Genomic DNA, 22888 nt, shown 5'->3' with positions numbered 1-22888 from the left:
CCTTTTTGAATTAGGAGCCGATTACAAACCCTTTTTTGCTTACGGTTTGGCGATTTTGACGATTAATCGCCATTTCTGCCATTTTCGCCAATGCGTGCATTTCTGGTCATATCTCATGTAAAAATTGTGAGGGTAGGTGTTAAATGGGAAAGGGGAAATTCGGGCGCGGGAGCGCGAGGGGCGCACGAGGAGGGGGAAAATCCATGGGAATTAGTGAAAATACTTATTTCACAGCAGTTCATTCCAGCGCAGCGGACTATTTTTTTCGTATAAAATGGGATGCATTATATGCATTATCATAAAGTATTTTTTGCAAACTAGAGGAAACATAGCGATTTCACGGCAGCTCATCATCGAAGTCCCAAACTATTTCGCAAGAAATGCGTAGTGGCCCATATTTCATGAAAAGTAGGGGAAACATACTAATTTCACGTCAACCCAAAAATTTTACATCTTTACCCGGGGCACTAGCTGACGGCAGCTTGCGTATTGAATGTCTGGACCTTCCCCCCACCATTTGGAGATCAGATATCCAGAAACGTACGCAACAACGACATCTCTTTTGAGTCAAGTTTGAATTTTCGCCAACCCTTAGTTGATTTGTCGTCACCTTTGCCATTTTTGAATCGTTGTATGCAAGTTCGCCATTTTCGTCGAATCCCCACTTTTCAAGAGAGCCCTGTCAACATCTCAATAGAAATTTTGCCAACCATATCGCCATTTTTGTCAAAATCGCCACTTTTCAAGGGGCCCCTTTAAACCGCCATCTCTTTAGAATTTTCACTAATTAAACCTTTGGCATTCGCCATTTTTGAATTATTCGTCATTTTCTTCAAGTTACCCTCTTACCCTCTGGCGAATTTTTCCAGATTTTCTATTGACGCCGTTGCTGGTTCCTTTATACACATAAGCGTGCATTAGGACATGGGATCTAAGGACAAGAAATAACATCCCGAATACCTGAACAATGCACTGTCAATATGGTCAAAATCACATTTTGTTTCTCTATCCACTGCATCATCCTCAGTTTCCGGGAGTAGCAGTCAGACATTTCCTTAGCCTCGCCCTTATCGTCTTTGAACGGAATACTCATTGATTAAAAAATAAAGTTTGGGAGGGAGATGTCTTCAATGTGACATTGCAAAAATGTTTGACCTTTAGAAGTTGCCCCTCAAAAGGAAACAGTTTCATTTTCCGAAATATATTTTACTTTCTCCTCTAAGGGCAAACTGAACGAGATACCGTGGCATCTATGAAAGGCTGGTTTTCACTAGCGACGGAGTCTAAGTCGGAGACGTAATCAGAAGCGTAGAGCTTATGATCTAGTGAAAGCAGCGTTCCGATTCCGCTTACGTCTCCGTCGCTTACGTTCCGCTTATGACCTAGTGAAAACCAGATTGTCGGAGTCGCAAGCAGAAGCAGAAGAACAAAACCAATCTCAAAGCGTGGGACCGTGCATTGTGATTGGCTTATCCTTCCGCTTCTGCTTCCGACAATCTGGTTTTCACTAGATCATAAGCGGAACGTAAGCGACTGAGTCGTAAGCGGAGTCGGAAGAAATGGAAACGTTCTCATTCTTCTGACCCCGATTCCGTTGCGCTTTTGACTCCGCTTACGACTCCCACTTTTTGATTTTCACTGGTCATAAGCGCTCTTACGATTCCGACTCTGTCGCTAGTGAAAACCAGCCTTAACGAAGCGGAAAACGTCGCGTGTTGCCCGTTTAAGTGTTCAATAAAGGCTGGATTTCACTAGCGACGAAGTTCGGAGTCAGAGTCGGAGTTGTAAGAGCGCTTGTGACCTGGTGAAAATCAAAAACAGAATCGTACGCGAAGTCACAAGCGCGATGAAATCCGCAGTTTCCCTTTTTCTTCCGAGCCCGCTAACGACTCCCGTCGCCTACATTCCGCTCATGTTTTAGTGAAAACCAGATTGTCGGAGTCGGAAGCAGAAGCGGAAGGCTAAAACAATCACAATGCACGTTCCCACGCTTTGTGATTGGTTTAGTTTATCCGCTTCTGCTTCCGACTCTGACAATCTGTTTTTTACTGGATCATAAGCGGATTGTAAGCGGCGGAGTCGTAAGCGGAATCAGAACGATGTTTTCATTACATCATAAGCTCTACGCTTGTGATTACAACTCCGACTCCGTCGTCGCTAGTGAAAACCAGCCTTTACGTTCCTCGTATTTTCTGAAGCAAGGTTACGTTTTTTTTTAGCTCGATGCAGTAGATGCAAAGCTCTACGTCAGGGGCGGATCCAGAATTTTTTTTAATTAGGGGGTCCAATCTTTGATTCGGAATCCTGAAACGAACAGATCATTTGAGAGTACCCTCCCAAAATTACATATTTTTCAAATATGCCTGAAATTTAATCGTGCCAAAAGGTACCGCGCGTTTCAATGAAAAATCAACCAGCTGAATCGTGATATGCGATCCTATAGATACAAAACTTTCAGGGTCAAACAAGCAATAAAAAACAACCGCAGGCCTGATAGGGGCGGGTCCGGACCCCGCCCCGACCCTCTCACTGCATCTGCCACTGTACGTCTTACGGTTATGGGGACTGGCAAGTTACAACCCACAAACTCTTTTTGCAGCCAAAGGTCTGCTTTCGGGTAATTCACTTGACCCCAAATGAACGTGGGAATGGCCATACCACACTCAAAATGTAAGATTAAATACAAAAGTGTGCCGCCTTTGCCAGTTTCGGCAGCCTTTTTATGTAGTGTAATTTTACAAAATGTAAAAAAAACACATTAATGGAATATAATTTGTCTTCAAGTTAAGTGTATGCATTTGCCTTTCATAACAATATTTGGTTTAAAATTACACCCACAACTCAACAACATTTTCTACAATTTGGAATACGGCATCAATCTAACAGTTTGTGTATAAAACGGTGAATCACACAGGGCCGAGTTGTTCAAAGCTGGGTTAAGATAACTCAGGGTTAGTGCGAGATTTGAATTCAGATTTGAAAGCTTAAAAAGCATTTCAGTTTTAATTCTTTTTGTCTACAAGTTGATGATTGGAAGCTCTAAAAATAACAGAGAAAATTACCCCAGAAAATGCTTTTGAACGCCAGAATAAGAAACCCGGGTTAAATTTAACCCCGGGTTAAGCGTTAATCGGCCTTCCAACAACTGGGCCCAGAACTACAAAATATAGAAAATAACCTTTTTTACTCACTATAATTAACTTGTCCTCTACCAATAACTTGAACCAAAGTTGATGGTTAACATCTGAAACTTGCATTCAATGCAGTTCATCAAAGGATGGGCACAGAAAAAAATGGGCCTTAAAAAGTCTGCATCCCTTGTTTGTTTTGCTTTGCTTTTCAATCTTATGAAACACTTCTTACAAAATTTGTATCCCTAATCCTCAAATGAAAGAAGACATGCTTCTAGAAGCAAGGAACACAATTTTAATTGAAAACTCATTTACTCATCTTTCTGCCATATAATGCAATGTAATATTATTCTTTTGACAATATATAAGACTCGGGCACTAGTTTTATGAACTTTGGGTGCCTTTGATAAGGGTGACACAAATGCAGCTTCTTTGCATACTTATTTCAATCACATAAACAGTGACTGTAGCAGACATATAAATTACATGAAAGTATTAAAGCCAGCCCACAGATAGCTAGCCTCCCATGCAGACATTCCTAGGCCATGTTCTTTGAGGAGGATTGTGTGATGAGCCAAAAGAAAGACAGCGTCAGTGGAAGGCTAACTGATAGCAAAACTTGGGTTTAGTAAAAGGCCACTAAGGATTTAAGCTGTGAGCTGGCTTCCAGAGAGTAACATCTCTCCTTCTCTTTCAATGGTTTCTTCTCTGTGACAGTGCATTCTTTCACTTCCTCTAATCCCTTGTCCTTTGTAGCAGACACCTGCATGTAAAATGAAATAATGGGAAAAGAGATTTATTTGATCATTGCTTTTAGAGAATATTACTTGCACATTTGTCTGTGTTACACAAGTAGTAGTATTGTTAACAGCTTTGTTTTCACACCATCACGTATTATGTTTTTGCTTCCCCAAAGTTTCACTTTGCAATTCAGGAACTTAAATTCATCCTGTAAATTGTGAGCATTTCTCTCCTCTAAATACCTGCTTTGTTGGGATCTTCATATAACACAGGTTGGAAATGCTAAGGATATTATTTTGAATTTTAAAACATATCACCACTCCCTGTGTGTATGGATTAATAATTTTATAGTGAATGTTTCTGACTTCTTAACATAAGTCAGGCTGATATCTCCCAATAACACTGCCTGGTCGGTGGACAAGGGCCATGGTGGAAACAATAAACACAGCTAAAAGATTTTAGAACTTGGTATCAAAAATTAAAAGCTATAGATATTCAAATGCAAAATAACTCAAAACATTTGAATGCCAACTCTGGCATGGTTGGTCTGGAACCCCTAAGATTAAGCTTGGTAAATTCAAAAAACTTGGCGGGTTCACAGCTGCAAACATGTTCATTAACAACCACTTGAAATACTAAAGAACTGAAAAAGGCAAAAGAGTAATATTTAAGTTATGTGTTGTAAGAGTACAAAAATATATAAAACACAGTAATCAATGCACATTAAGCAGATGTGTAAATCAACTACATTGAACTTAAAGAAATCATTGACGAGTGGCTTTATAGCACCACATTTTAAATCATAGGAATAACAATAAATACAAAAGAGGCGAGGGAGAGCAGGATGTTAAATGAGCACTGATGTCTGTCAAGCACTTTGCAGGGTTCTTGGTAAGATGAAAGAGTAATACAGTTGAAACCCTCTACAGAGGCCACGTTGGGTACAGAAGAAAGTGGCCATTGTAGAGAGGTTGAAACAAGAGTGAATGTATGGACTGTCCGCCAAAAAATGGCCATTATAGAGACGTGACCATTGTGGAGTGATTCGTGGAGGTTAACTGAATATATAATTCTCCTCCTCGTAAACAAAAATTATGGAATGCCATACTCAGGAGGAAGTGACTGGCTGAGTAAGGAACCACATCAGACAAGTTGCAATCTTGCAGTCCTTGGTTCGAGTCCTGCTGTGGTCACTTGCCTGATTTGTTCTTAGTCGCAGCCTTGATTGTTAATAGTTTTAATGGTTGCCTCCAGTGCCAGTTGGGGTTTTGAATCCTGTTACATTCTAATTGTTGAATTATTTGTTTCCATAATGATTTGCGTGGAGTGCCTGTAGAAATAGCTGGAATGCATACTAAGTGCACTTTTCACAATAACAAATCTGGCACATAAAGCATGAAACAAGGATCAAAGATGCATTTTTAGCCCTATATTTCATGCAAACTAGTTTGAATAAACTTGTTTTTCAACCATTTCGAAAGGAAATCTACGGAAAATGACAAACCAACAATGGGGGCAGCTTCAAATGCATACATTGGTTTCAAATGGGATCTGTAAATTAAACCACAGAATAACGGGAAGTAAGGAAAATCTTTGTGATGGTGGTGCACACAAGCTAATACAGAAACCAAGGCTTGTTTAGAGGCAGCTGGGGATGCACGTGATACTAAGGCAGGTATATATTTATAAAATCATGTTAGGCCGTCTGCTGCAACTTCTATATATAAAATTTAATAAGATAATAATTTGAAAAAAAAAGCAAAATTATAAATTGTAATGACTGACAAATAACGTAGTTCACCAAGGGATCTGAGAGCAGTTTCTACTTCTAGCCAAGTTTAAGCAACTTCAATGAGATGCAGTTAGAGCAGCTGAGAATGCAAATGCTTTCTCTTAGTACCTACCACGTACATTATTTCAAAAATAAAATAATTAGCATGAAGTTTAAAAGCATAAGGGGGATTGACTGGATTTACAACAATTTGATTTGAAGTCCGGGTTGAACCTGTAGAAATTTACATTTTCAATCAACTCCGGCGTACTCAGTATTGCAACTTATACCGTTACTTACGTGCCTAGATCAGGGACCAACTTAGTCTTAAGTACTTTAAGGATTTCCAGACGATGGAAAATATCTAGTTTGTCGTGAAACTGCACAAGATTCGCAAACCTTTGCTATTGTACTGCAGTCCAAGCAACGACGAAGAATACCAGCTTCGGAGTCACAGAGGTGACACCTGTTGTTCTTTGAAAACGAACCTTCTTTAGAAAAGTTGTCGTTCGAGCAGGTTGTCGTAACTTGGCACACACATCGTCTACCCTTGACAGTCTTTTTAGAGCGAAGATCAGTGCTAAGCTTAAGTTTACATCTAGAGGTTTTTCTGGTTTAATTATCGCTGAAAGCGAGGTTCGAATGCGAAATGGTAAGCTGCATAACATACCTGCCAAAGATTCAGTCTACGTCATAAATCGTCGCGATCCTGTTCACCGGCATCATCCGAAATGCTCGCACTAAGCTGTTCTTCTCCTGCTTACCGCAGTGTCCGCCTGCAACCAAACGAACTGGTCTGATAAAGTGTCAACAACACTAGAAAAGATAGGTAAACAACGAAGGCAAAAATAATGAACAAAATAAAGGCTTTCACAACTTACCGGCCCATTAAATACTGCTTTGCACGTTAAAATATAACCTCAGTGACAGCGTGCTGCAACAGATTTTATAATAAGACCGATAAACGTGCAATTACAACACGTTTTATCCATCATCCTGCACCATCCGGTACAGCACTTTCTCAGTCGTACTATAGTACGTACTATGGCGGGTGATACCCGGTAATTTGGGTATCATTTTTACGGGTGATACCCAGTACCCTTTGAGTGAATCGGGTGCTTTTTTCGTTGTGATGCACCGTGAGAACAAGTCAGCGGCCGGCTTCCTAAAAATAACAAACGCATGCGCATTGAGTAGCGTCGTTCACGCGCGCAAAACTTTTGTTCGTAGCGTCTGTAGTAACGAAAAATTCGGTTAACTCTTACAATTGAACAATTAATAACATAACCCAAATTCGGCCGGCTTCTTTTAAGATAAAATGATCGCATCAAAAGATTCGTGGACTAGATAACTGATAGAGAAATTCTGAAGCAGTCTATTGACATTTGATCAGGAGTTTCCGACCGATAGATCGCGCGCTTGTCTGTTCCTTCCTTCGTCGAATTCTCCAAAATATCAGACGCTTTCTCTCAATCAATGGAGCGATTTGGTGGATCATTGCCCGTTAAGGGTTACAGTGGTGAAATGGCTGGGAAAAAACGAGTTCAATTGCCAGCAGACCTCGGAAAAGGTATGTTTATAGTTTATATTTTAACCTCTTGAATTGTTTTAAATGTACGCGCGATGCTCAAGCGTAATTTTTATTTTAAAAGCAAAACTTTCTTTGAGAGTTTGAGTGTTGAATAAAATTATTATTGGAAGCTTACTCGCTGGTGTAAATTATCTAGACAAGGAAGCCTTTTCTTGAATTTACTGAATCTAAAAATTTGTGTTTTGAGACTTAACCACAACAATTCAATGCCCAACAATTAAGATATATTAATAGCCGTTTAATTTTTAATTATTGAAATCTGCAACAGTACAAGTTCCATATCTCCAGTACTGTTCCAGTGTCAGTTTTAATTGCAAACACTGTCAAAGCTCTTCACTTTCAATTGCTGTTTTAAATTTATCTTTGTATTCAGTGACTTTGCCCCATCCCAGACACAATGCAGACATGATAGACTTTCATCTTTCTGGGGGCTGGCAGGAAACGATATTTTGTTGAATTATTAATTTGCTTAAAAACCCTGACATTTTGTTGTCCATAGGTTACAGTTCTTATGACTCTAGTAACTTATTTCACAGTACCCCAAAAACAAAGGTGAGTGTTTCAACGTGATTTTTCGTTGTTGATACAAATGCTTGAAACCTTGGGGCTTCCTGCAGGGATGGGATATGATTTCTCCTATGGCAATTAAAGCTGTACAGTAGTAAATTTTTCTTTGGTTTTTGTTTACTGTGCTTGCATGCAGTTAGATGTGAATTCATTACTAGGGTAAATAAAACAAGTATGAATGCCAAAAAGAAGCAAAATTAGATTTTATTTTTTAAGTTGATAATCTATTTAATTTTTTTTTTGCAATAGCCAATAGTTTCATCCTTTTCAACATCACCCAGTAGCTACAAACCTAGAACAAGCAACTCAAGCTATCAGCCAGGCATGAGTCCATCTCGAGCATCACGGAGTAAATCTCCCTTGCGGAGTACAAGTCCTGTCCGCCGCTCTGTGAGTCCTGGCTTAAATAGAACTACAAGTCCAAGGCTACACAACAGCTCCCTGTCTCCAACCAGTAAACAGGTTTGTACCGGTTATAAAAGAAAAAGCTATTAAAATACGTGTAGATGCAAAGTCAAGACTGGTTAGCTTCGAAAATACCATGCGAAGCCTCTGGAAATTATGTTTTGATGTTATTGTGAAGAATATTTTTGTGCCAAATCTTTTGACTTGAGGAAAAGCATTTTGTGGCATAATAGAACTTTTTGCTGTATTATGACCTCATGAAAATCAAGTGCCATATAATTTCCTAATTATTTTTTGCAGTCCACCAGAATGTCTGTAAAAATGGTGACAGTACATCAAAATTAGCTTTTTTTTTACTAATACCAAAATAATAATAATAATAATATTATTATTATCATTATTATTATTATTATTATTATTATTGTTATTATTATTGTGATTTTGTCCTCAGCTCTCAGACGTTGACAGTGATACCATCCAAAGGCAAAGACGCGAACTCCAGTTACTCATAGGAGAACTTAAAGATAGAGACAGGTGAAATAAATGTAACTTTCTATTTTAGGCAAAACTAGTCCGGCAACTTTGATGCTAAACAGTTGCAGGCTACAGTCATACAGTATTTGAACATTTGTTTTTTGTTTTGTCCCTGTTTAGAGAACTGAATGACATGGTACAAGCTCATCAGAAACAGATAGTGGCTTGGGAAGAAGATAGACAGAGGGTAAGTAAGCACTTGAAAGAGTTGGGGTTCAGTTTCTGGACAAACCTCAGAAAAAGGTCAAGTTTGAAATCCTGTTTTCCTAGCCTGGTAATCAGTACTTGTCCCTTGTGATAGGATGGGATTATTAGGCGAACAGAATAAAGATAACCCCTTTTGTTACCCTCAGCTTGTGCATTACATGTACAGGTAGCTTAATTTCATCATGACCTTTTTCACTTTTTTACAAATAATATACCTGATGGTGGAAATGACTTGAAAGGAAATATATGAAATGACTGATATTTTGAACTGCGAAGTTATTTAAGATTAAGTTTCAAGTTCGTTTTCAACTGCATAGGTTGTTCTTTTAACTGCGAGGATCATTCCCACTTTCATACATTTAATATACACAGTTCAAAATATGAATCATTTCATATAATTTCCTTTCATGTCATTTCCACCATCAAGTATAATTGTATTACAAACTCACAGTGGCCTGCTCTCCAGTTGCCTTGATTAGCGTTACAATGGATAGAACGTTGTGTGCAGTCATTGCAAAGGTCAGTCGGTTCAATTCCCAATCAAGCCTGGTTTTTTTTTTCCTTTCATTTTTAATGTCTTTCACCATCGTTGTTGCTAAATTTTCCTAATCCTGATAATGGGGTTTTCCAGCTGTAAAATGAATGTTTGTTCTAAAAGAAGTCTTGTAGCTTTAGGTTGATGTTTTTACTGTAAGAGGGAATGCCATGTCAGATTTTTAGAGGGCCAATTGACTAAAGATTAGAGGTGTTTGAAAGAAATTGCGCAGAAAAAATTCCACAACATGGTTGTGTTCAAAATCGAAAAACCAATGGGTTACACCATCTTTAGGCTGACAACTTATATTCTTCCCCTTCTTGACACAGGTGTTTGCTCTTGAAAAAAGGTCAGCCAGGCTGGAAAGTAAGTGAACACACTATTTGGACAGGTCATGTACAGCGTGATCACAACAGTTGTAATTAATCGCAGTTGTAATTGCAGTGTAAGCAATTTGCAAATGAAGCCGGAAGAAAAACAATTTGTGGTTTTTGGGGGTTACATATAGCAGCATTATTTCTAGGTCCTTCATGCTACTAACACTGGACTGACCCCTGCCAACATGAACCTCATTAGCTCCAAACACTCCTGTTCATTTTATTTTCAAATAATAACATTGTGCAAGTGTTATTATTTGAGTTGTTTATTGAAATTGTTAATTTTTATGGTAGGTGAACTTAAAAATAGAAATGAACAATTAAAGGGATTGCAAGCAAGGTTTGAGATTTTTTATGCTATTTCTAAAGAATTATTGGATGAGGCTTATGTGATATCCAGAATAATCAAGGCCAAACACTTACCTCAACCCTGATTATTCCAGATATCACAAAAACCAAATCTAATAATGATTATTGTTTTGTACATTTTTTTTTGAAGAAAATAAGGTAACACAGCATTATATGAAACACTGTTTGAAATTTCTTTTGGAAATCATGCATTGCCACACAACTTACAGATTAGTCACAAATCTGCTAGCAGATAATTAACTGATCTGTAGGTTGTGTTGATTTCCAAAGTTATGACAGAGAGATAGAAGACAGATAGTGAGCACAGTGTATAATAGTGCAACTAATCATAACTATAACAAAATTGTCAAATCTGATTGGCTATCAACTGCCCTGATTTCAGCCTTAATTGGACAGTTTAATAGGACAGTACGCGTCATGCCTAAGTAATTGGACAGTACGCGCCATCACACGCGCGCTTAAATGGCTTTTTTTTTCACTGCTAGCAAATAAAATTTCGAATTTCTTGTGTTTTGATTTAAAAAAATAGCCTATTATATCACAAATTTTGTTAAAGTTATGATTAATTGGTAACAGAACTTCGTGTCGTCCAATTCGGTCTGTAATCATACTCGTGATTAAACAAATCGGACTCCCGCTACACGCTCGTCCGATTTTGTTAAACACTCGTATGATTACAGACCGAATTGGACTCCACTCAGTCCTGTTACCACTACTTATTGGTACAAATTTAAATGTTTTTTCTGACGTACAGTGTAGTGATAAAAATCTTATGCAGTACATTATTTCAAAACATGAATTAAAGCTATCAGAAGTACATATAGCAAGATCACTTTTTTTGAGTGCTTGAAAAGTACAACTATAAATAGCAGTCGTAGGACTTTTCAAGCATAATATTTGTTTTCTTTGTGGAATTTTTAAGGCTCAAAGCTTCTGAAACTGAGGAAAAGAATAAAGTCAAGGAACTTGAAGATACACAGGTTTGAAAACAGCATTATGTTCACCTTAAAAGTTCTGTGAATGGTGCAACATACTCCTGGAAAGTTCATTGCGGTTGTACAACATGCTTCCTGAAATTCTACCTTATTTCAGACCAAAAATCAACATGTGATTTTTCCACCTTTATTATCTGCAGTAATTGTGTTGACTCAATGAAGCATAGTACCCGGTACCTAATTTCAGTCACCACTCTCTGCTTCCAACCTTAAGCTGCATTTCAGACCCAAACGGTTAACATGTGATGACCAAATAAGAAAGTACATTGTAGCTCCTCCTCACCCCTCTCTGTCTAGGGGGCCTTTGTTATATGTTTTGATGATTTGAGATCGTATAAATTTGAACAACTTTCTAATTATGTGCTGGTTTGTTTGTTCATGCAGCTACAACTACAGCAAGTTTCTGAACATGCAAATACGTCTCTTCATCAAGTGCAAGAACTTGAAGTAAGTCAGTTGTCTGCCGCTCGTCATTATTATTTATTTCATTTATCTGCTTGCTTATTCGCCTTTCATCTTACTAATTGTTAGAATGTTCACTTCTCATTTTACAGGAAAAGAATAGCGCTTTAACATCATCAATGCGAGAGTTATCAAATACGATAGGACAGCTTCAAGCTAGAGAACAGGAACTTTTAACAAAACTTAAACTTAAGGTATGTTAGACAAGCCAGACATCGCAAAGTGAAATGCTATCATTTGCTAAGTTTGTCTTAATTGACAAATGGTCTACCTTTGACGTTTTTAATTTTGCATCAGTGATGTAACGTTCTGCCGAAACTTCTTGTCTGGAGCCCTTTTCTGGATGATCCCTGTCCAAAAAGCTCTTTTATGTATGCCCTGTCAACATTCAATATCCAGGAGTAAATTAGAAAGCAATACAATGAAACTGTGAAGGACAAAATGGACATTTTTTTCTGAGTTAGGACCCAGTTAGGACCTGTTTACATGAAGGTGGGGGACCCCAGGTAGGTGAGGTAACATGTGGCAAGTTACCCCACCTAACATGTAAACCTGACCACGTAAAATGAGAGATTATATGGATAGGCAGGTTACCCCACCTAAGCGGGTTACCTCACCTACCTGGGGTCCCCCACCTCCATGTAAACAGGCCCTTAGGGTTGAATCAGTTTGAACTCGACCAACACTCTTGTCCATCCCTGTCTTGATGAAAACGCTGGCAATATGGGGACGAGTCCTGCTCCTTAATTAACAACAGAGACCTTTCGTTAAAGAAAAACATACGCTTAAAGGGGACTCGAGATTTCAACTTTAAATTTCGACTGTAAAATTTTTTTGCTTTAACAGAGAACAACAAAGAAAGGTATCAAAATGTAACACGCGCGTGGGGGAAAATAGGGAAAACACACTGGTTGGTTAATTTAAAATTAGTGTGGATATATTCGAAGTATACACGAATACGGTATATTTGCCCATTGTAATTTTTTTAACGACGTTACTTGTTCAATACTACCCCGGTTCCAGGGAAGCGAAGCGAAGCCACAGCGCTGAAATCGAGCCGCGGGCGGGGAAGAAGAGAAAAACCTCGTTTTACTCTTCCTGGCCGCTTAGCGACTGTTTTTCGCCGCTTCGTGCGGTTCGTTCTCTCTGACGCGGAGAAAAATTTCAAGAAAAACCTCTAGGACCAGGGTACTTAAATACCATGCATGTACAAAGTATGGTGCATGTACTGGAGATTGCTGCCAATCTGTTCATAAACTGAGACTGACACAAGTTTTGTTTTTGTTAGGATAACGACATTATGGAAGCAAATGTAAGCTTAGGAGAATTACAGCAAAAGATAAAAAGACTTGAAGGGTTATGTCAGGTGAGGATTATTTCGTTATTGTTGTTGTTTATTTAAAAAGAATGTATTTAATTATATCGCAAGCTATTTATTTATTTACAAGGCTCTCAAAATTGCATGTAACGGTAGCGATATTGAGCAAGTCACTTCACAGAATCTACTTGTGGAAACATTAGACAGCCACCTAAATTGTACTGAACATATTGATGACCTGTGCAGGAAAGTGGCACAAAGGATTGCTGTACTTAAAAAGAATAAGCGTAATTTGGGCCTCGCAGAGCGCACGCTGTTTTTTAATGCTTTGATTAAGCCCATAATGTTGTATGGATCTTGCGCATGGACCACGGCGGCGGAACAGAATGTGAAACGCGTATTTAAACTGCGGGCAGCTCGCGTAATTTTAGATGCAAATATAAGAGATAGGAGTAAAGACCTTTTTAGACGGCTTGATTGGCTGCCGTTTAAGGACGAAGTAAATCTTCGAAAGTGTAGTTTATTACAATACCATATTTATTCGAATTAGCGCCCACCTCGAATAAGCGCCCATCCTAAAGGCAGAAAAAGTTAATAAGCGCCCAGCCTCGAATAAGCGGCCACACCCTCCTCCTCCCAATCAAACTCAAATAAGCGCTCACCCCCACGCCACCCACTTGAGTGATTAAATTCTAATAAGAGACTTCCCCGAGGACGGAGTTTCCTCCAGAGTATTTTACGGAAACCTTGCTTTGTTACTTCTTCGCGTTTTTTTATTAACATTTATTGTTTTGTTGCAAAATAAACATACTTCACTTGCTGAAAATGGTGAAAATTTAATAAGCTCCCAGCCTCGAATAAGCGCCCACTCTCAAGGTCCAAAAATTTAATAAGCGCCCAGGGCGGTTAATCAAATAAATACGGTATTTATGCGCATAAGAAACGAAGATGACTGCCCAGACTACATAACGAAACTATTACGTAGAAACTCAGATGATCTCAGGAGTGATAGCAGAGCTAGCCGTTATGGAAGGTTCAATTTGGTATGTCCATTTTATAATAGGGAAACGGTAGGGGGGCGTACTTTTAAAGTTCGTGGAGCTAAGCTGTGGAATAGGATTCCTCTTGACATGCGCATGCGAAAGAAGGACACCGCTAGCGCGTTTAAGAATGCTCTTAAAAAATATTTTTTAGCCGATTTCTTATGTGTATAATGTTTTCATATTTTTAAATTCCAATGTAATGTACATACCACTTTTTCTTATCTTATAGTATCTTAAATTCGCTGTGTTTATCTTAGTAGTTTTTAATATTCGTAATTTAAGACTGGGGCCACTAGTTCATCAGTTTTTCTGTCATCTGTCTGATGTATATTGTCTTTTTATCTTTTTATTCTAATGTACATATCACTCCTTCTTATCTTCCAGTATTTTAAATTTTAATTCTTTATTTTATTAGTTTGCCACTAGTTCATCAGTTTTTACTGTCATGTGTTACCCTTATTAAATAAAGTTGTTACCTTCTTACCTTAACCTACTCCATTTCACCGTGCAGGAACTAAGAAAAACTGAAAGTACAGTTAGGGCAGAAAGAGATCAGTGGAGGGACCAGGCGACAGCGAACAAACATGAAGTGGAAAAACTTAGAAGTACGATAGTAGAATACTTTAAACATTTGGACATTGATGGAGTCTCTGTTGTTTGCACATGCGGTTTGGCAATAAATAACCAAAATGCTGTTGATCTGAACTGTGTTTACAGGTGAACAAATGTAAAATGTAATCTTAAACAAACTTTGCGTTTGTGTTGTTGTAGGTGACATAAGTAAACAGTTTAGTGACGCAGATGAAGTACAAGCTGAACTATCCAAGGTGACAGTGTGATTCTTTTTAGGTGATTTGTCTTTGTAAAGCTGTCGTTGTTGGCGGGCGAAAGTTGTATATAAATACTTTCGTATTGCCGTGGCCGCCAGAAGATTGGGAAGAATAGAAGTAGTGACCCTTGGGCCGGGCGTTGAGGCAAAGGGAGAAGACGGGAGAGAACCAAAGAAAACGCAAGCTAGAATTTTATTACTTGGCCAGAAAATTTCATTGCACTTTCTTTTTAAAAATGAAAGTTGGCCGGTATAGTGCGCATTTTTCTCACTTGGTGCCTGCCTGTTACATTCTTTGCGCTGTGATAGGCTCTCTGGCTTGCTGATTGTTGTGAATGGTCAACTATAAACGTTTTTTGTTCTCTATCTCCCAGACTAAGCAAGATGTTCTTGTGCTGCAAAAGGAACTTTTCTTGTCAGGTAAGAAAGACCTTACTTAGTATTGTGCTTCTCTAAAAACACTTCTGAGTTATTAAAAAAAGATAATTGTATGATATCTTGTTTTAGTACTGAATGTGCGTATCTTTACCTCCTCGAGCGGCAACATGCTGATCAGTTTAAGAGTTGGAGTTTATCGGACCTCTTGTTCCCAATGGAATCTCGAGATCAAAACGCCTGTTGTGTTTATTTGATCTATTTGTTTTAGTCATTTGCGCGGCCCCATCAGCCTTCGCCTTATTATTACTACCAAAGATACGGAAAGGGGTTATATATGTTTTTCATTATATTTTTCTGTCATCAGGAGAAAGAGAGAAAAGGAAAGACCAACTGCTTGATTTACAAAAATCAAAGCAAGAGAGAACGGATTCAGAACTTCAAAATCTTCGTCAAGTAAGTATATGAAGGTCTATCTGGCTAACCCTAACCCAATCAGTACAGGTTATTGACATTATGTCTCATACACGAACTCTGTTAAAATTTGGATGGAATTGTGGGTTTGTAAAATACTGTACGGAGCCTGATAAGTGCCATCCAAATTTAAAATTTTCTTTTCAGTTTCTTTTTATCTTTTTTAGCGATGTTTCAGTTGTCATAAAATGTGTTCCTTCCTTGAAAATTGACATACTTTTAAACCTTTCCCTTTCTACACAATTGTATCCAAAAGTGAGATTTTGTTTTCAGGGATTTCCGCTGTAAATTAACATAGTAGCGTGGTGATTATTTGCTCAGAAAATAAAAATGACAAGTCTCTAAATTGTCTACTGTGTTATTTGTTGTGCATAAAGGCTACAGGAGCCCTTATACGTGATTCTGGGACTCATAGTTTTGCAGCTGTGTGAGTCCTGTGACTCACTATAGCTGTTTTATATAGATGTATCGCCAAAAAACACGCAAACGTCATCTCAGAGCAGAGAACCTGTTACAGAAATCCTGCAACGTCGGGAGGAGAACGTCTGAAAATCGACCCGAGAGTTTTTGCTCGCGATATACAAGCCAGGACATTTTTCTAGTTTAAGTAATTCATTACAAATAGAACTAAGCTGAACGAAACCTAAGGGATTGTATTTAATTATTTTTCTCTACAGATCTGTGAACGACAACAACGCGACATTTCCTACATGCAGCTGCAGCTACAGAGCTCTCACGACATGTTATCTAAACATGTTACAGAGGCTGAGTTAGTTCTCTTCTTTTTTTGCAGTTCTTTTGAGTTTCCTCTCATTTATAGTAGAAACCGTGAACAATTTTTTCTTCGCTCACCCGCGCATATATTACATTCAGGACTTCTAAGTACTCAGGACGTGGTGTATTTTTTCCACCCCAAGCTCCGTATGGATTTGTTTACTAATTTACAACTGTCGTTGATACTTATCTACCACATACAGTAGTTAATGAAATCCTCAATTACAACTCATGCAGTTGGAAAGAAGAAAACTTTAAAAAATTATGAGGTTTGACCGAGTTGTTTTCTTTCCGGCCTGGATAAGTTGACAAGATTCACTGAAAAAATGGTAAAACATCACTTTTATGTTTCATTTGTAGTTCATAAATGCTATATGTACGCATGGATACGGGTCCGGTTCATGTTCACAATCCCATGGATTTACGACCAAAATGAGACTTTTGAAGATCCAATTACCTTTCCCAATACCGCATAATACAAGCACAGTAGTTCTAATGGTAATACAAGAACTATAACTGTACATACTAAAATGGACTTGTTGTTGATTCGTTATCTTATTCATTCCATTTGCATGTTCTTCCATGCAGTAAGATGTCTGAACTAGAGTCTATTCCCCCTGATGAAGAGAAGAAACCCATCAATAGCTTTTACGACGCGACAAGTTTTCACCTTAACGGGGACTTATTTGAAAATCAGGTAAAAAGTCTTTCTTGGCAATTTCTTGATCTTTCCTTTTTAAATTTTGGATATAAGGATTTTAGGCCTTGACTATAGAAAACGGTCAAAACCATTTGATCCACGTCAGAGAAGATAACGGTAAAGAGGAACGCTTCAGTTTAGTCATAGCGTGTAAACTGTGAACAAACCGAGCAGATCGGCCAGGATTCTTCCAACAAAAACTGCAGTTTCTTTGTTTTCGCCTTTGAAATTTGCCAGGCTTTCCGGGATGAATTTTGTCCGAGAAGACAAAATTGCATCAGCTACGTATTATAGTTTGAAGCCTTCTCGTGTGAACGTTTCGCAATGTTTTCAAAGGAAATAGGGGTGAGATAACGGGCCAAGGCTCGTTTCTCGAAAGTCTCGGTAACTTTTCTGGTCCGTAATCAAATATTGAAATTAAAATTTAAAGAATGAAAAAGCAGGTTTTCCCCAACAAACTAGTCCATTTTGTTTTGTTAACTGATAACCGTAATAAAATATAAGAAGTTGCCAAGCTTTGAACTCGTTCTTTATTCAAAGCGCAATTTTTATTTCTGCCGCTTTTGATCTTGGTAAACCACCGGTTTGGTGATTAAAAGTTTTGTTTTCCTTCAGGACCAAGTGCCAAGCCGGTCAATGGACTTTGATGGTATGTATAATTTGTCAGTTGTTTCAGGTCAGACCATAGAAATTGATTTTAATACTCCACAGACTCAAAAGGTTTAATGTATGTCATTTGAACGCTCCGAGAAGAGGGTCATGTTTCATCTTTTAAATATTTGAAAAGTTACATTATACAATGTTTGAATTCGTTATGAATCTTGCCGTTTTCCTAGTTTCATATTTCTTCCCTTCTTCCCTTCTTTTTTTTTCTCAGCTCCTGTAGCTTCTAAAGGTGTCGACGATGACCTATCGGCTTACATCCCTGGTAAGAATAAAAAAGTTTATAAAGGTTTTGTTATGAAACGCGACTACAGTCGCAAACATACTCACTTCTGATCGTACGTTACATTACAAATCCCTCTACTTACGACTTCATTTTAGGTGGTGGAGGAATGTCCTCTCTTTCTATGCACGCCACAGCCGGAAGTGACTTGGCTGACGATTTCGACAATCTATCCCAAGATCCAATGCAACCCGCTACGACATCAGAGAGAGTTTTTGCAAGTTCTAATACGGAAACGTTTTTGCCATCAAGGTAATTTGAAGCAAAAACCGTCCTGCTTATGTTAGCCTCTCCCTTTTTTTACTAACGACCGTTGTGACGGTTTTTTTTTCTTTCTTCCTGCAGAAATCCTGCTTACTTCAGCACACCTAACACACGAACAGACATGTACCCCCCGCTGAGTAACCTGTCAATCACGAGCGCTAGACAGGACGATCATAGCAACTTTCAGCTTCCCGGCTTCTCGGCTGGTAGCTCTGTGACACCTTTAAGACCCAGCGACGCCTATATACCTTATTCAGCTGGTGTGTCTGTGACAAAGACCTCGCCCTCTAAGGTAAGCTTGACACCTTATGAACTCGAACAAGGGCTTTTCCTCAATGGCTGACAGTGTAATTTCCTCCGCAGATTTTCTTTTGCCTTGTCACGCATTCCTCCCATAGTGCTTTATTGTTGTGTGACGAAGCAATTAGAATATTTACGTAGTTACTAGGTTGCTCAAAGAATACCACATGCACCATTCAGAAAACGTTGCACCCAATACCAAGGGACAAAGCCTCAAAACTACTATTTCTAGTTTTTGCTAAACCTTTAAAACACATCTCCTATCCTTTAATACCCACCAGTTTTTACGTCTTTTTCTGCTATGCGCGCACAACATAAACGTTTTTTCTCAAAAAAAATATATCAGGCTGATAACTACTAACGTAATAATTTATGTAACTGATAGAGATAGGCCATGTAATATACTAACACAAGTTCACATAACTTGCTTTACAAGACAGCAAGTTTGCGTTTGCAAGTTAGTGAACTGTTCTCAGTTTCTTTCTCTCTTTTCATTGTTACCCCGTCCTCAGGCCGATGGGGATTCTTCACCGACCAGTAAACTTCATCGGCTGCTGGCGGAATCTCGACAAATGGTTCAAAACCTCGAACAATCTACTACATTCTCTTTGAGCGGAAGTCCCAAGCAGGTTAGCTTTTTGAAAAAGTCTCCAATGGACGTGTATCTAACCTTTGCACTTTAACAAGCACTTTGTTACAAGTAACATAGGTATAATACTATCATTGCAACCCATACTACACTACAATACATAACCTTTTCCAGTTTTTTAATCCCTCTTTTAATACTCTAACTAACCATTTCTTGTGGGTCAGCAATATTTTTTAAACGCTTAAGTTTTCACTCAGGTTTAGAGGAGATTTTTTGCCTGTAGAGCTTACCTTGATTTTTTTTTCCCGCTCTTGTACTGTTTGGCCGTTTTTCCCACCTTTTTCTAGTGGCGCCTAACTTAAAAATTTAGGTCTTAGCAGCTGTTTAATGTCGACTGTTTCCATAAACTTTCCTTCAACATTTGTCGAACTAAACAAGCAATCATTTAGAGTAGATCGCTCAAGATTGTTGAGACAGGTGTCAACATCCGTCCAGCCTTAAGGAATTTTGGAAAAAAGCCGAACCCCTTTAAGCAGGCCTTAAATTTGTTCCAGTTGTATGGCGTAAATGAGTAATTGTAGAGGTTTTTTATAGTTAATGAATAACACGCCCTTTTTTTACGCGTCTAGGACTCAACGGTGCCCACAAGTGAGCAGTATACACCACCGCAAAGGCACTTGGGAAGTCCGCTTCATTCTCGCCCGATACCGACCTCCGCTGAATAAAACGTAAGCAGGAGGCTATTTCTTTTTCTACGCCAACGATGACATTTTGGAACCGTAATTGGTATCAGAGGCTTTCTTATCCAAAGAACAGTCTATTGTTTTCCAGCCTAATCTTAGAATGCGTTACCTGTTAATTATCTGTTTTTCCTTCATGAAACTGCCTCATCAGACGACTTCAAGAATTAAAGTCTGTAAAATGATCAGCGTGATAAATCTGTTTTTCGTGACTGTACACACAAACTCTTAGGCCTCATTTACATGGAGAAAACTTGTCCGGGATCAGAGTAGGGTCACTTGCCTACCCAAGCTACCCTGGGGGGCGAGCCAACTTTTCATACATTTCCTTACAAAAAGGGGCGAACCGTTAACATTATGGTATGGTTACCCTCCTAGCCGGCTAGCCGGGCCAACTTTTCTTCATATAAACACTCGATCAAAGCGAGACAATCAAAGCATTCGCGAGCACTGTTGCCTCGGGCAAAAGGATGGCTAAATTCGACTCGGCTGGGAGGGTGACCATTCAACCCGGGGCCTAAGATAATCTAACCTTATTTCTTCCGTTTGTGTTTATGCAACTCTCTTATGTACTGTATAATTCACTGATAAAAGTTTTGTTGATTTTCAGAACAAGTGAACACAACTGTAAACAGGAAATGGCTTGTTGTAATGAAGTGGTCCCCTGCAGCGTCGTTATGGTTGTTATACGTCAAAGTAATGTGAATGGGCAAGAGAGAATGAGCTTATAGCAACAGATACACGTGATTCAAAGTGGCTCTTTTATCTCTTTCAATCCCAAGATAGACTACCGAACGTAAATATTAAAGAAAAAGCTCAATTTTAAATTTCCAAAAATATACTGAAACGGTCCTACAGTTTTTGTTGAGACCTCTTTGACGGAGCACAATCCTTTGTTTCTGTTCACAAATTATGACGGACGAGGTTTTTATTGGTCAACAGGATCAAAATGGTAGTAATTCTATTGAACCTTGTGCGCCGTCAGGTCCGCAAAAACATGTAACAAAGGAATCTGATGGACCTCATAACCATTCAACTCTATTAACTACAGTTCGTCCCGTGAGTCGCTGGCCTAGGTAACGTAACCTAGATGCTTCAATTAACTATAATTTTAATTTGTAGTAAAGGTACACCTAGACTCCATAATAGAGTTGTTTTACTTAACCGCGCGTGAAATAGATAGTAGATTAATACCAATGAGACTAATAATCTGTCTACTTGTAATTGGCCCAGATTCTTACATACTGTTTCGTGCATTAAGTAAAATCGCTCTACCCTTGAATTTTTTAATGATCTATACCACAAGAAACGAAAAAAGATCAGCAATAAATAAAAGAGTCATTCTTTAATATATTTTTAAAGCAATTATCTCGTTAAGAAAGTGTTCCCAATACTGGTGTACACAACTCTGCGTTCGTGCTTTAGTTCCGGATTTGCATACTTTTCATTCGCAGATTCAAGTTCAAATCATAGTCCTTTTTGCGTCAGGTCTTGTGTGGCTATTGTGTGTGACAATCTACTTACCTCTCTGGAAGAAGAACTTCGTTTTTTATGGATTTTATCCTTTGTCTGGTGTATTCCAGTTCAGTTTTACTTTTATTAATATTGTTATACCTGTATTTAGTTGTAATTTGGATGATCCTAGGAATGAAAGTTAAAAGAGCAATTTCAAGGGTCTCTATGGTTTATTATATTTTATTCTGTCTATTTGATTGCGTTAGGACGAAACCTTTACTTTCCAGATTCTTTTCTATTAATATTAGGATGAACTACATCATGGTAGTGAAAATTCGTGTTTATCTAGACCCCTACGAAGTAACTGTACTATGTACTTAATCTAACAGTTACCACAGCAAAGCCGGATCGCTTCAGTTCTTTTTTCTTACTCGTTGAATGAAAACAAATGATTTTACTTAGTTTATCATATTTAATAGCAAGTATTTAAATGATGTGAATCCTAGAGTTATGGTTTGAATGGTTGATATATATATCTAGTTAATAGTTCTTTGATCTGGACGAGTGAAATGGAGCTGAATTGTAGAACGTGAAAAAAATAAAGTTGTAAAAAACCCAGATGCATTGCTGTGTTACAATTCAAACTTTTAAATTTGTTATTGGGGACTTGGTCGAGCTGTTCTTGTTTGTTGATTGTTTTAAAATACAAGCTCAGTCTAAACTTGACTGAATATGGTAAAGTAGAATTCTTGTTTACAAAATCATTCAGATGATTTCCGAATATCGCAAACAACACTTTACAACAAATTAAGATAAAGAAAAACGGGAACGAACTTTACAACTTCAAAAATACAACACCAAACATTTTCTTATTAACAAAATAATAAAGCACAAAGAGATGGCACATTTTAAGAGTGATCTGGCTAAATCAGAGAGTTTAAGTTCTAGAGAAACAAAATGCTACAGGATCAAAAAAAATATATATCATTCCTGAAAAGTGTAATAGACAATAATAGACCTCTTTAGCTTGTATGTTTTGTTTTTCCAATAGAGGTCCCAGGGGAAATTCACTTTTTGTTCTTCATGCGTAGATATGCACGAAAATAGACGAAATTTGAAAGAAACCATTCTCTAGAGTATTATCCCATGACCTGTATTAGGAACATACAAGCTAAAGAGGTCTATTGGCCTAGATACCTTAACTTAGCCTGCGAACGCCAGACGTTTCTCCTCGCTCATCGCTGCTGAGGCACTTTTCGCGAGGAGGAACGTCTGCGACTCAGCTACAGAAATTCCATACTGATGACGTAATTCAATGTTTACATAATAAATCTGGTAGTCATGGGGTTCCAAAAGCAAATTTGTTCAATTTTACGATTTTCCTGGTCGATTTTGT

At 38.3% G+C, this 22888-nt stretch overlaps 1 protein-coding gene and 1 long non-coding RNA gene across 3 annotated transcripts; one reads left to right on the top strand and one right to left on the bottom strand.

Moving 5' to 3' along the window:
* Positions 1-3429: 3429 nt before the first annotated feature.
* On the bottom strand, positions 3430-6753 carry LOC140952750 (uncharacterized). Of its 2 annotated transcripts, none has more exons than XR_012167391.1 (3): positions 6525-6753; positions 6314-6439; positions 3430-3894 (listed from the first exon to the last, which is right to left on the bottom strand). It is a non-coding gene; the product is annotated as an uncharacterized lncRNA (long non-coding RNA). The 2 variants fall into 2 exon arrangements; XR_012167390.1 differs by having other exon boundaries at positions 6314-6419.
* Positions 6754-6855: 102 nt separating this feature from the next.
* Positions 6856-22110, top strand: LOC140952605 (uncharacterized). Its single transcript, XM_073402036.1, has 24 exons — positions 6856-7213; positions 7734-7786; positions 8051-8263; positions 8658-8740; positions 8861-8927; positions 9812-9848; positions 10154-10199; positions 11151-11208; positions 11608-11670; positions 11778-11879; positions 12974-13051; positions 14558-14651; positions 14818-14873; positions 15250-15295; positions 15618-15706; positions 16402-16493; positions 17087-17195; positions 17814-17847; positions 18076-18126; positions 18243-18396; positions 18490-18700; positions 19221-19337; positions 19927-20025; positions 20648-22110. The coding sequence occupies exons 1-23, from the start codon at positions 7120-7122 to the stop codon at positions 20020-20022; spliced, it is 2043 nt and encodes a 680-aa protein (XP_073258137.1). The 5' UTR covers positions 6856-7119; the 3' UTR covers positions 20023-20025; positions 20648-22110.
* The last annotated feature ends 778 nt before the right edge of the window (positions 22111-22888 follow it).

The sequence above is a fragment of the Porites lutea genome, chromosome 11, assembly GCF_958299795.1.
Source record: "Porites lutea chromosome 11, jaPorLute2.1, whole genome shotgun sequence".
NCBI classification, from domain to species: Eukaryota; Metazoa; Cnidaria; class Anthozoa; order Scleractinia; family Poritidae; genus Porites; species Porites lutea.
The sequence above is the reverse complement of the archived record's forward strand: the minus strand, read 5'-3'. Positions and strand labels throughout refer to the sequence as shown.